General features: G+C 37.5%; 1 protein-coding gene and 1 long non-coding RNA gene across 2 annotated transcripts; both read right to left on the reverse strand.

Moving 5' to 3' along the window:
• On the reverse strand, window positions 1–4,994 carry LOC141591264 (uncharacterized). The gene is made up of 3 exons (XR_012520771.1): window positions 4,820–4,994; window positions 650–2,033; window positions 1–563 (listed from the first exon to the last, which is right to left on the reverse strand). It is a non-coding gene; the product is annotated as an uncharacterized LOC141591264 (long non-coding RNA).
• A 536-nt stretch (window positions 4,995–5,530) lies between these two features.
• Window positions 5,531–13,042, reverse strand: LOC141592649 (ATP-dependent Clp protease proteolytic subunit-related protein 1, chloroplastic). The gene is made up of 9 exons (XM_074413391.1): window positions 12,700–13,042; window positions 8,949–9,064; window positions 8,658–8,861; window positions 8,414–8,518; window positions 7,832–7,894; window positions 7,628–7,739; window positions 6,529–6,590; window positions 6,245–6,427; window positions 5,531–5,946 (listed from the first exon to the last, which is right to left on the reverse strand). Exons 1-9 carry the CDS (start codon window positions 12,935–12,937, stop codon window positions 5,860–5,862), a joined length of 1,170 nt encoding a protein of 389 aa, XP_074269492.1. The 5' UTR covers window positions 12,938–13,042; the 3' UTR covers window positions 5,531–5,859.
• Window positions 13,043–13,427: the final 385 nt, after the last annotated feature.

Raw genomic sequence — 13,427 nt, forward strand, 5'->3', positions numbered from 1 at the left:
TACACATCACATAAGCTTCGCACAAGGGGATTAAATTCAAAGATTTACAACTAAAATGTCATACAAATTAACCATCTAAATTGTCAAATACATTAATCCTCTAACTATTACATCAAGTCTTCTTCTTGCTTTTTCCTCGAATGCGATTCCAAAACCCTTTCTTAGGCTCCGGGGTACCTTGTCCATTGACGGGTGACATTGAAGACATGGAAGGCATTGAAGACATGGCCGGCAATGAAGACATGGAAGGCATGGAAGACATAGAGTGTCTAGCCGGCATGGAAGACTTAGAGCGTCTAGACCTCCTTGTGTATTGAACCAAAGGTGCATCGTCATCCACATTCATTGAGTCGAGGGACTCTTGAACCATTGGTGAACTTTCTTCCCTTGGTTCTACCGTTGGGTGAAGGAGATGGGAATAGCCTACATGTTCAAGAGATTGAGAGGAGTAGTCCCGTAGGTGTGAAACCATTGTGCGGAAATGAGGAGGCACCTCAAGAGGCATTTGTCGAAGCTCCTTATCACATGTATGATGTATCATGGACATTGACGAAACCATGCGCCTAAAACAAAATAAGTAGTATAAGAAAATCACATTTTATGATATATTGGTTAAGAATTAAAAGACAAGTATATTAAGTGTACTTACAAGATATTGTGTGGCTCCAAATGGTGCTTGATAAGTAGCTTGTGAGGGGAAAGGGTTTAAGCGAAGAATAGTGCGATCCCGGTACCAAACCATGTAAGGGTCGTAGTAGCTCATTTCAATATCATCCTCTACACCATGGAACCGAAAATCACCCCTCCTAACCCAATTTGATATGTATGGTTGATGTTTTTCTATCCAATTCCGTGAAAAGGCACCCCTTTTGTCAACTTTGTGCAAGTTAGGTTCGGTATTAGAGTTTAAAGGGATATATTGTTTCCACCCAAATTGACGAGCTACCCTATTCGGAAAATGTCACTCAACAATGTCGAAACAAATCATAGGTGCCATCACTGTCCAATCGTCCGAGTCATCATAACAAAACTCGGGCAAAAAAGACAAAATCTGTCGGGTGTAAGGTTGCCATGTAAACTGATCATGTCGCATTGAATCGAAAGCATCCCTATACCCAATTAGTGTGGTCACCCCTTCCGGCCTCTTACGATTCACACTTACCCACCTACGACCCAATGAGTCAATCCTTATTTGATGTTGAGAACCCAATGGGTTCGGTCCATGACGAGTAGCATTAACGGGTCCCATGAGTGTAGGTCGACCAATACTAATCCTCTCCCATGCCCACAATTGCAATAGAATAAGGGAGCCTCCAATGTCTTTGGACTTGACGTTGCTTGCTCTACATAAATTGCGATATAAAGTAGCAAGTACGGCACTTCCCCAAGAGTAATTATCTAAGTTGGTCAAATCCCTCAACAAAGGCAAATAAACAACTTGAATGTCATTACCACTCTTGTCCGGAAACATGATAGTTGCCATTAAGATAAGCAAATATGCCCTCACATATTGATGTAGAACATCTTCATTTGCATCTTCCGGAAGACCACTAAATTGTTCTAACAACCAACCAATCCTCAAAGAAGCCCCCTTAAGGTCTCCATCACCCGGTGTTTTGCCTAAGAGTTCAGTTACTAACAAGGGCCAATTATAAGCGGTTGTTCCACTAACAATATCCCCTCTAATCCGTAGCCCTAACAACACTTGAACATCTTGCAAGGTCACAATAGCCTCGCCAATAGTCAAGTGAAATGAATGGGTTTCCGGCCTCCATCGCTCAACCAAAGCACTTATTAAATCCACATTAAACTTCAACCCCACTAACCTATGAATAAAAAAAAAAACTAAATGTCCCTAATGAAATTAACTACATGCTCACTTACCAAAAACCCCTTGTGCGAAACTAAGTGTGACCTACATCGGAGGGAACCAACGTCCCGCCCTTCCAATATTGCCTTGCTCATGTGTACCTCTTGTTGTGTGAGAAGTTCCGGGTTCACCGGGCCTTGTTGTTGATGTTGTTCCATTATTCCTACACATTTAAAAGAAGATTATTAGATTAGCATAAAAATAAATGTTGAAATAATAACAAAAAATTATGGTAATAAAAAAAAATTAAAGAGAAGTGTAAGTAGTAGAATACCCTTGTGAATTGTTAACTCTCATAGTACAAGTTTTTTTATTGTGGCCTAAACCACGACACAACCTACATGTGACTTTGTTCTTACTCTTCTCATCTATTTCATTAAGAAATCTTTTATTCTCCCGTCTTCCTTTTCCCCGTTTATTTTGCTCATCGCACACTATTTTAGGCCCATTGTAAGGACCCCAATAAGCCTCATCTTTCAAAGGGTGAAATTTAGAAGCATATGAAGCTAAGTGTTCTCCGGTAGAATAGGCGATGTCCACAAATTGAGTAGCATTTAAACCCTTCTTTTTACAAACGGCATACACATGTGAACATGGATACTTGTATGTTTGGAACTTGTTACAAGTACATGTCCTCTTGGATAAATCAACGGTGTGCAAATGGTTACCACGTGACATGGGTCGAGAACCTCTACGTGTTGTGACTTGGTACACCCCTCCGACATGGTCAAAAGCCACAACCTTATGGTATGCTCCTTTTTGGCAATTTTCCTCCAACAAGGTTGTAATCTTCGGACTATAATGAAGCCCCTTCATCAATCGTTTCCTTGCAAACTCACGTCGCTCAACAAAGTATGCATTAACTCTAAAAAATACACGATTTACGAGTGCCGTTACGGGTAGAAAACGTGCTCCTTTAAGAACATTATTAAATGCCTCCGCCAAGTTAGTAGTCAATATTCCATATCTATGTCCACCATCATGGCAAATTGACCACTTCTCTATTCCAATTTCAACAACATATTGTTGTGCCTCTCTATTCAACTCACCTAGGCGATGAAATCCTATGTCAAACTTCTTATTTTGTAATTGCATTGCCGTTGACCCAAACATTTCTTTAACTGCATTATTTCTAAATTTTGTATTAACATTTGAAGCCAAATGACGAATGCAAACTCTATGATAAGCATACGGCTCCTCCCACCCACTACCAACTTCACTCATTGCTTTCATAATCCCTTTGTGTCTATCGGAAATGACACACAACCCACTTCTTTTGGTAACAAATACTCTTATGCAAGACATAAACCAAGGCCAACTATCGGTATTTTCGGCTTTAACAATAGCAAAAGTAATCGGGAAAATTTGATTATTAGCATCAATTGACATAGCTGTCAAAATAGTTCCCTTGAACTTTCCATATAAGTGGGTTCCATCAATGCTTAAAACTGGCCGACAATGTTCAAAGCCATCAATACATGGTTTAAATGCCCAAAAAACACGCTTGAATTTTTGCACATTTGGGTTCGTTGTTGGTGTTGTATAAAATTGAACAATAGTGCCAGGATTAGATTCTTTTAAGCCTTGCATGAAACGAGGTAACAACTCATATGATTTATCCCAATCTCCAAATATTTCCTCAATTGCTCTTTGTTTTGCATTCCAAGCTTTGGTGTATGAAATTGTGTAACCATACTTATCTAAAATATAAGTAACAACAGAGTTTACTTTATATCCCCAATCTCCCTCAACAAGGTTACGAATCTCATGACTTATGAATGCTCGTTTCAAATTCATGTGGTCTTGAGGTACCATGTCACAAACACAAGACTCATCATGAGGACCTTTGTATGTCACAATGGTAAAAACTTCAGAATGAAAGTCTTTTTGTGTAGCCCTTAACCGCCAATTACATGGTGTAGGAGACCGGCCACATTTGAAGGTAATAGTATTAGGCTTTGATTCGGCAACTTTGAAAAATTGATTTGCTTTAACACAATATGATGTCACCTCATCGCTAAGTGAAGCTTTGTTTGGGAACACTTGTCCAACCGCAAACTCTTTCCCATGTTCATATCTTACCATATTTTCCCAAGTTTTCCAGCTATTCAATTCATCCTCATCTAATTGATCAATCTTATTAAACTCAACAATGAGAGCACTAGCAAAGACAAGATCATCATCACCATCTTCTTCATTTGCCAACAAATTCTCATCAAGTATTGTCAATTCCTCATCAATCTCATCACCTTCTAAGTTACCATAAAATTCCCCATCATTTACGTCATTAGTTTCAAGTGAAACAAATTGAGCAACATCATCTAGCCTAATACTTGGTGTAGGAGTGACAATTTGACTAGTAGAAACTTCTACAAATATGTCCATTGAAGGAGCATGTGAATGACGAATACTTGCCCATAATGCTTTAAAGGCTCCCTCATTATTAAGGGGTACAATTTTGAAACACCCGGCACTTGGAAATTTCATCATTACCTTCAATTGAGTACCCAAACTTTGAACGCCGATTCCCTTATATATCTCTTCAACTAATTCAAGATATGTCATCTTTGTACTAGCTAGAATAAAACATTGATTCCCTCCTCTATAAGTTACACATCCATTTTGCTCCAACACTTCTCCATCTCAATAACAAATAAGAGGAAAATCACAAATTTTCATTCTATACAAAAAAATTGAACAAATTTAGTATAAATCAACTACCAATAACCTAATTTCCCTAAAATACATACCTAAACAACAATTAAAAAACATAAATCGTTCATCCTAATTAGGGTTTCGAAATTTGGGGGTTTTTTTAAACAACCTTAAATTAACACATATAAGTTGTAGATCTAGGCACAAAACAACATAATTACCAACAATGAAGACAAAATAAGCTAAATCTACATTCAAAAGATGAAATTAAATAAGTTAAAAGAATTAGATTACCTTACTAATTAGGTAGAATGTATTTGAAAAGCAAAAACCCAATATAATGCCGGAGACACGCCGGAGATTCGCCGGAGATGAGTGTGAGGTGAAGAAATAAGAAGGGGAGTGAGGTTTGTTGTATCGCACTTGGGGTGTTTGAGAGGCGGAGATGGTGAATGGTGTGTGTTTTGTGGTAGAAAGTGACGGGAAAAAGAAAGTTGTTAAAAAAAAAAAAGGAATCTCAAGCAAACACGCCATACGTATTGGCGTGTTTCTTCAATAAGACACGCCATACGTAATGGCGGGTTCTCTTTCTTTCCAAAAACACAGCCACTGGACTTGGGCTGGAAAATAGTGCTGCTAAAACCCGTCATACGTAATGGCGTGTTTTCTTCTTAAGACACGCCATACGTAATGGCGTGTTTCCTTTGCTTATCTTGTTCAGCTACTGCCTTGGGTGGAACTTTGAACTGCATAAACACGCCATATCTAATGGCGTGTTCTTTGAACTAAACACGCCAATACGTATGGCTTGTTTAAACCGCATACAGGCTCGTCAAAAACGAGCATACGTGGACACCATTTCGATAATTATTTTCAAAACCGACCCAAAACGACAATTCTTTTATTTTTGAGCATTATTTCAAAAACGGACTCGTAAGAATTGTACTGCGAAAATAAACCAAATAAGTTTAACATGCATTTCACCCAACAATGACATGTACTAACTGATTCAGAATTGCAAAATTTCAATAGCTACCAATCGTGTACATACCGTCCATATTTCAGAACTAGCTAATACAGGAATTATATACCAGAAGTAAAAGCACAGAAAAGTAATACATGACCGACACGTATGGCATTTTCTCATTAACATGAAAAACCATATCATTACATCATATTTTGAACCATTAAACCACCATACTTCCATCCTCTGCCATGTAATTAAAACGAGTACTAAGCAATTCGGAAGGCAGTTCAGGATCATACAGCACCGTATCATGGAAGGTAAGAGTTCAACGAGGGCTTTATCACTAAACTCGGGGTATTCATGATGTTCACCTAAAACCTGATGGAGCTGCCAGCGCTTGTCCTGGCCCACCTCTCCTCATGGCCTTCGATTGGGCCAGCATGTCATCATAGCTCTGACATATGTAAATAGATAATAAGAAAATATTCAAGGGTAAAGAACAAAAACTGGAAAATTAGCAAGTATTGAAAAATACAATGGGTCATTGCCGAACAACTACCCAATACCGTAAAGTTTCCTGCAAATGACGGGGGAAGGGCAGTCTCAATATACACAGCCCTACCTCGGCCTTTTGTTAAAGGGATAGAAAGATTAAAAATCGCATTGACGTACCATTGTGAGCATAAGGAAAATTATAACACCATTAGAGGAGAACAAGATGACTAGAAAAGAAATGTCAGGGTTAGACTTACTCGTTTATCAAAAGCTACATCTCTTGAGTCGATTATTTTGTCTGCAACACCATATTCAATGGCTTCCAATGCCTGAAAGTATTTGGGGCGTTGGATATCTTTGGCGAGTTCTTCCTTTGATTTGCCAATGCCTTTGGCTAGAAGTTCAATATAATAATCTGTGTTTGCTTCTAGTTCTTTTGCCTGACAGATGTTATAAAATTTGCCGTAAGTTCTTTTTAGGATGGTTTATAACTTCATACGCAAGATGACATTGATGTATTTGCTATTATTATAAGGCATACCCTGATCCACATATCTACCACAGCCCCACTGGATCTGTTGACTTTAGGCAAATATAATTTCGCTGCAGTCAAGCATGAGAATCGTCAGAAGCAAAACGCATGATACACTGAGTAAAACATGACGAGACTCTGTGAGTAGAATAATAATTTTTCATAGAAAAATGTGACTCGGAAGGGAGTGATATGCAGACTCAATCCTAGCATGTTTAAGCAAACATATGATACACTGAGTCTCTGCAAGTGCAACGACCCTAAAGAAAGGGTCAAAGAGAAGATCCAATATGTTTAATCAGAGACTTGTCTTTCAGAATGAGTGCACTCAGTAGGTGGCAAGGTGAAGGTGAGTGAATCGAATGCAAGATGTAATTACAAAATACAAACATCGACTAATATTTGTCAGATAAAATTTCAGTGGAAAAAAGGTATGCATTCTCCATTAACAAGAACAGCCACTTGGCCTTATGTTCTGGTTACAAGCAAATCACAAACTCCGCGATAACATATCCCTAAAAGCTTCATAAGTGTACTATGCATGTTATCTGATAGGTAAGCCAAGGAAAGCTAACTACATAATGTTATATAGCAAGCTCTATCTTACATGGCAAAGCTTGGAGTCACAGTCCATCATAAATTCATGATACATACAAATCTTGTTTACATCAGAGTACTCGAGGTAAGATGACATTTTTCAGATAGCCAAAGAGAAGGTTGTTTGGAATGTAAAAGTTTCCAATTCAAGTCTACAAGAAATGGCGTAAAGGCCAAGTGCAGTATTATAATTCTAATATGTAGCAACAACTCGGCTACAATTTTTAGACCTGACATGTCAGAGTGTCGTGTTTTTGGAAAAGTTGCAGATTTTTTCCACCTAAATGAAATGTCAAAAGTGTCGTGCCATGTTGGAATGTTGAAATGTCAGACATGTGATACATAGACAACATGTAAGTGTCGGAGCATAAAAATAAGTAACCTGGCTCTTTTGCTATCCATCCAATCCAGCCATATAAGGATGGTAGAAGACAAGGTCTCAAGAACTAGAAGAAATACAAGTCTATCAACCAAGATAAGAAGATGGGATAGATTGGAAGTAGTGTCATACTGGAAGAGTTTGGCTGCAGAGCACGGAAACCCTTCGTTCCCAGTGATAAGAGCATTGCTGCTTGACCATATGCCATCCCACAGTTTACCGTATAAACATCTGATTTGACGTACTGCAATTTTTTTTAAGAGAAGTTAGAGATTGCATTCAGATAGGTTCGAAAACTTAAAGAGTAAACAGTGGCAAATGAGGAGGGACACTTACAGCCATCATGTCAGCTATAGCATAGGCCTCTGTCTCTGAGCCAACGGTCTCCATCTTCTCATTCTAAAAAAGCGTACAACAAACAAGTCAAGATATTTCCTTCAATACATCTGTTCCACCCAGTTAAAACCGTCGTACCTCTAAGAGTTCTAAATCTATGTTACTTCGACTCTTTACTTCTAGGGCCATGCCCAAGTCCAATAAAACACTCAAAAATATGGGTATGGAATCCGTACCCGACCCTCAATAATCTGACACTTCTCCAAGTAGAGACAAAAAATGAGACTTGCATGACAAAAGTAAGGGAACAGACTAGCTTCTAACGTATGTAGTATGATATTTACAGATTTTGAGTCTTGTGTCTCTAATTTCTCCCTGATTTACTTTAAAACTCAAAAATTGTTTCCTTTTTTCGTCTATACGTATCTCCTTATCTGTGTACTCGTTATTGTTCAAGGCCTCTAACATGAAAGCTTGAGCCTTATATCGGGATTACAACTATATATAAGAAATGACATGAAAGTAGACAGATCATAAATTGTTTTTTATCCTTCTTTTATTATATAAAAAACATATACCCACCCGTGTTCCAGAAGAGTTAATGTACAAATATATTGGTTTTGATGGATTGTCATAGTCCAACCACATAAATTGAGCGACAAGGAGCTCCGTAACTGCAGGTACAATCTGAAACAAAAAGGCACGACCGACACAAATTAGAAAAAAAAAAAACATGAAGTCATGAAGCACAATATGTACATAATAGATGCTTAAATATATTACTTTAAGGAGGTTATAGTATCAATTAATAGTAAAGATATCTTACTGGCATGCCAAGATAAACAATCCTAGCATCCAAAAGCAGAGAAGGAAGATCCGGGGGAGCAGTTCTTGGTCTAGCAAATCCTCTAGCTCCACCACGGTACATGCTAACACTCATGCTATATTTTGATGGACCCCTATTATCCATGCCTCTAGAACTCCACATCCCACCATTGTCTAAATAGTTGCTAGCTGAAGAAATACTTTGCTGCAAATTTTTATCCCAAACATAAGGCATATCCAAAGATTGAAACACAGAGTACAAAGTACAAACTAATCATGGATCAATGCAAACCTCGGTAACTTTCTCTGACTGTCGACGAACTGGATTATCCTCTGTCATGAACATGTCCATTTGGGAAGGCGAGAGTCCATAGAGATACTGAGGGACGTTTTTAAAATTATCCATCACTGCAAACATAAATTCATGATAAGAGAATGCCAGCAATAAGAAAAGAAATAACGTGAAGTATATGACTTTTGACTAGTAAGCAACAGTGATCAATAAAGTTGACTGCAAGTTTGAACTAGCTGTGCTCACGGAGCTTGAACAATATGTTGCCTCATTCCATTCCAATTTATAGTGTCTCTAATTTTCTTTTTTTATGGAATCTCAAAATAATTGGCTTCTTTCTAAATATAGTAAAATAAAAAGCGATTTCATACTAGCCTAGTAGCCTTGATGGTAGCCATAATTTTTAATCGTAGATTTCACTAAATCTTAAAATATAACCTCTAATCATATAGGGAGTATACAAATGGGATGGAAATAATACTTTCTTCTATCCTAAGCAAATACCACGAATCATACAGAAATTCTAGATATGAGTTATACGGAATTAATCTATTAAACAACTAAAGAAATCTTTTTGTTGGATTCTTTTTGAGGTGGCAATTGAAAATTTTGTTGTCATCAAAGTTCGTGGGCAGTTCAGACTAAAATTTAGGATAGTTCCGTTTTTTTTCCTGTGCAAATTGAGATGGTTTTTCTGTTTGGAATCGTTTTAGGCCCGTCAATGAAAGGCATGCTGCATGCATCATTACTAGTGTGCCAGTGCCCAACAGTAGCAATAAACATACAAATCTTTCAAGGTAGTTTTCTTGCAAATACGCAAGAGAGGAACCTGAAATTTAGGGCTGTGAAGAAGATGAGCTAATTAAGGAACTAGCTACTCCATTAAAAGTTTCGAAGATTCTCCGATTTACCCTGACATAAATTGACAAAGCAATAGATGCCATATATTTGAATTCAAAAGCTACCCCTCGCCAACGGTTTACATTTATATATTAGACTATACATAATCCACTTAGTATCAGGTTCAAATGTGTGTTCCTACATGTGGGTAGCTCCCTGTTCAGTCAAACAAAGTACTAAATTCACTGCAATTCTTATTTTAGACAACTCAAATCAATTCACTATATTACCAAATCCCCAGTCACGTATTTGCCTATCCTAAAACTATTGTCAAAGGTAAAGTGAAATCCCAATATCTTGTAAACTGAATAAACACTAAACGAATAGGCTCAAGTGCTCAACCATATAACTCGGTAATTAGTAATCACACAAAAATGTATCATAAAAAGTTCCCAGGCTGTGCCTCGAGGCGTAAAAGAAGGCAAATTTCTAGCGCAAGGAGCTCAAACTAATTTGCATTGTGGCACACATTATACTCGTATATTTTTTCTTTCATCAACTTGTATTAGAAGGTTGAGCAAATGCAAAGTTTGTCGAAAATTTTTCCTTTCGAAAGAATAAAAATGACATTTTCAACCCCAAAAATGTTTGAACAAATAAAAACCCAACGTTTTGCATGCACTTTGTTTTTATAGTAAAAACTCGAGAAAAAAGAACAGAACATGTGTCCTAAAAAAACAAATGATGAAAGGGGTAACCATAAAGCACTTTGTACAAAGGTAACTTTTTCTTATTTTAAATCAAAAATCTGCTTTCAACTTCTCAATTTCTTATCTTCAAGGAATACGTTAAAACTTGGCATAGGTCTTTCGCATAGGATGAACCAACTTCGTCTTCATATATCGAGGATGTTTGCAGGCCTTGCAGGTTTAATGTGCTTCTTGCTACCAATGATACTCAAAAGCTTAGTAAGATTATGATATCTTGCAACCCTTGGTAAGAGTTTAGAAACGTGTCCTAGCGTCCTCCTTCAGAGATTATCACCCTTAGATTTCCACTACAGCCAACAGAAAAATGCCAATTCCCAAAACATGTCGTCATGTCCATCTTAAACTGCTTTTGGCACAGATCATACCTTTCAAAGGTTTAGCGGTCTTACGTAAACACAGATAATCTACTTGTATTTCCCATAACTGTAACAGCTGTTAAATCCTGCTCTTATATGTCATTCGCAAGGCTTGAAGGCGAGGATGGTTGACGAAAGCCTACGCCTATGCAGGGCAATACAACTAACATTCAATGTGCATGGATACGCCATTAGAAACAATGAATCACAACCTAGTTATCAATAATGCAAGAACGGTGGCTAAGCCACATTTATGGCCTAATGGCGAAGGTTAGGCTAGACACAATTCCAGGATTAAGTGTCAAGCCAATACTAATTACTATTGGAGGAAGTGAGAAACAGATACATTTCACTAAAGAGTAAAGAGACCATATTGAAACTTCTTGTGTAAGTGGATTTCATGATCCTTGCACTGAATAGATGAAATAGTCCATTTTGAATAGACTAGCAGCACGCTAAGACGGGAGACTGGCATCTCCCACTAAGCCAGAGTTTTAATCCACTAGAATTTAAGAAAGAGACTACTAAGAAATGTTATGCCTGTAAGCCTGTTGTCACTTTATAGGAAGGCAGTATTATCTCACAACATATCCATTATCAATGCGCAAGGAACTACCTGGTCACTAATTTCTCAGCTGACATCTTTCTCAATTATGGCTTAACTACTGGACGAAATGAATTTTCATAGTTTTGACATCACGTTTGTTTCTCATAACAAATGACTTGATATTAGATCTGTAGGCTTCTAAACTGAGGCAATAGATGAGTAGTGATAAAATGTAAGTCGACACTAATGATCATTTGGGCATTTTCCCGATGTCTATGCCAATCCCTCCCAAATCCCAATTACCAAAGGGCTTCTACTGTACATGACTTCTAACGCCCAACTAAAAACCAGAGAAGTAAAAAGCTTTTTAAGTGGCTGTAGTACCCTAATGAGTTTTACTTTTTGGTGTATCTCATGATTGTGGTGCACGCCAAATACTGAAGAAGGTGTTGGGTGTAATTAGTAATCATAGCAGCCATGACAATGAAACGGGCGAGACTACAATTAGCCTTGGTATTTCATTTGACTGAATTATCTCCTGAAAATCCACAAACTTCCTAAGCAAAATCTGAAAGTTCTTGTTTCGCTCAAGTAAACCTGTCACAAACTTCCCTCAAACAACAATGAACCCCTTAATTCCATAAAACCGCAAGTAGGGTAATCTATCATTCTATCCAACTCGAAACATAATTTCCCAATATAATCAATTACAAACAATCATTTACAACATTACATCCCAATTTCTATCCATCCAAAGATTAACCCCAACAAATTAACCATTTAAACCAGCAAAAAAATCAAACAAATACCAAAGTTAACCAGTGGCAGAACTAACTGGGCTAGCAGGGGCAGTCGCCAGCAAAAACCGAAACAAATATCATTTCATATCCCTTATCTAGTATACCTTATTCCATTACTAGTTCCCCTGAAATTCTCCCCCTTTATATAACTACAAATCCCAGTTCCGCCACTGAAATCAACCCACCCAAAAAAAAGCATATCAATCAACCGAATTAATCGACCCTCCTAATTACAAATCCGGTTTCGCCGCTGAAATTAACCCACGCAAATACAAACCCTAATGAATCAACCACAATAATTGACAAATAACCATAAAAATCGAAACTTTTTTTAAACTTCCGATTCTTTTTCTAGCTCCCCTAACTACAAATTCCGGTTCCGGCACTGAAATTAACCAAAATAATTGAAAAAAAAAAACAACAAAAATCAAAACTTACATCCATCCTTGAGATTATCTTGTCTGAATTGCTTAGGAATATGGTCAAAGGAAGAAATCTGGGCACATGGAGACTTGAAAAACCTTCGAGAAAAAGTAGGATTTCCATGGTGAGAGAGAGAAGATGAAGAAAAAGGAAGAGAACCCAGAAAAAAGGAAGACTTGGAGAGAAAACCCAAATCACGGTTATCAGTGGTAATGGAGAGAGTAGAAATGGGTGAGAAGAGAGTGGTCGCCATTGAACTTCTCTTGCTACACTCTTCTTCTTAACACACTTTGATTTTTAAGAGGTTGGATGATTTTTTAGAGATGAAACTTTGGTAATTTCTTCCCTTTTGGGGTCTTAACGTTAAATTGGTACCCAAGTTGATTCGTATGACTTGTATGTTAGGTAACGGACACTCCTCCTAACTAGTCGTCTCGTGTCCGACATTGTGTCGGACACTCGACACTCGTCGGACATACAGGACTCATGTTATAGTTTACACGAGGAATAAATTCTCAAAAGAGATTGATTAGAAGATTGGTTTGGGTGCGAAATTAGAATTAGTTATAGTTAAGGTCGAATTTTACCTTCAGTTACCTAAATTTAGTATCAAATACATTAAATTTAGAATCAAATACATTACAAAAATAAAATCATATGTTATTTATATCCATAAAATATGTTTTTTTATTAAATTTAAATAGCGTGTCCCGTGTCCTAAATTTCATGGGATGCCGTATCAC

Source organism: Silene latifolia, chromosome 7 (assembly GCF_048544455.1).
Source record: "Silene latifolia isolate original U9 population chromosome 7, ASM4854445v1, whole genome shotgun sequence".
NCBI classification, from domain to species: Eukaryota; Viridiplantae; Streptophyta; class Magnoliopsida; order Caryophyllales; family Caryophyllaceae; genus Silene; species Silene latifolia.

Coding starts and splice junctions, on each gene's coding strand:
- LOC141592649 (XM_074413391.1), bottom strand. CDS start 12,937: ATGGCGACCACTCTCTTCTCACCCATTTCTACTCTCTCCATTACCACT. Junction 7,895..8,413: donor TTAACTCTTCTGGAACACGG/GTGGGTATATGT, acceptor ACGCTTTTTTAG/AATGAGAAGATGGAGACCGT. Junction 6,428..6,528: donor TGGTAGATATGTGGATCAGG/GTATGCCTTATA, acceptor AACATCTGTCAG/GCAAAAGAACTAGAAGCAAA.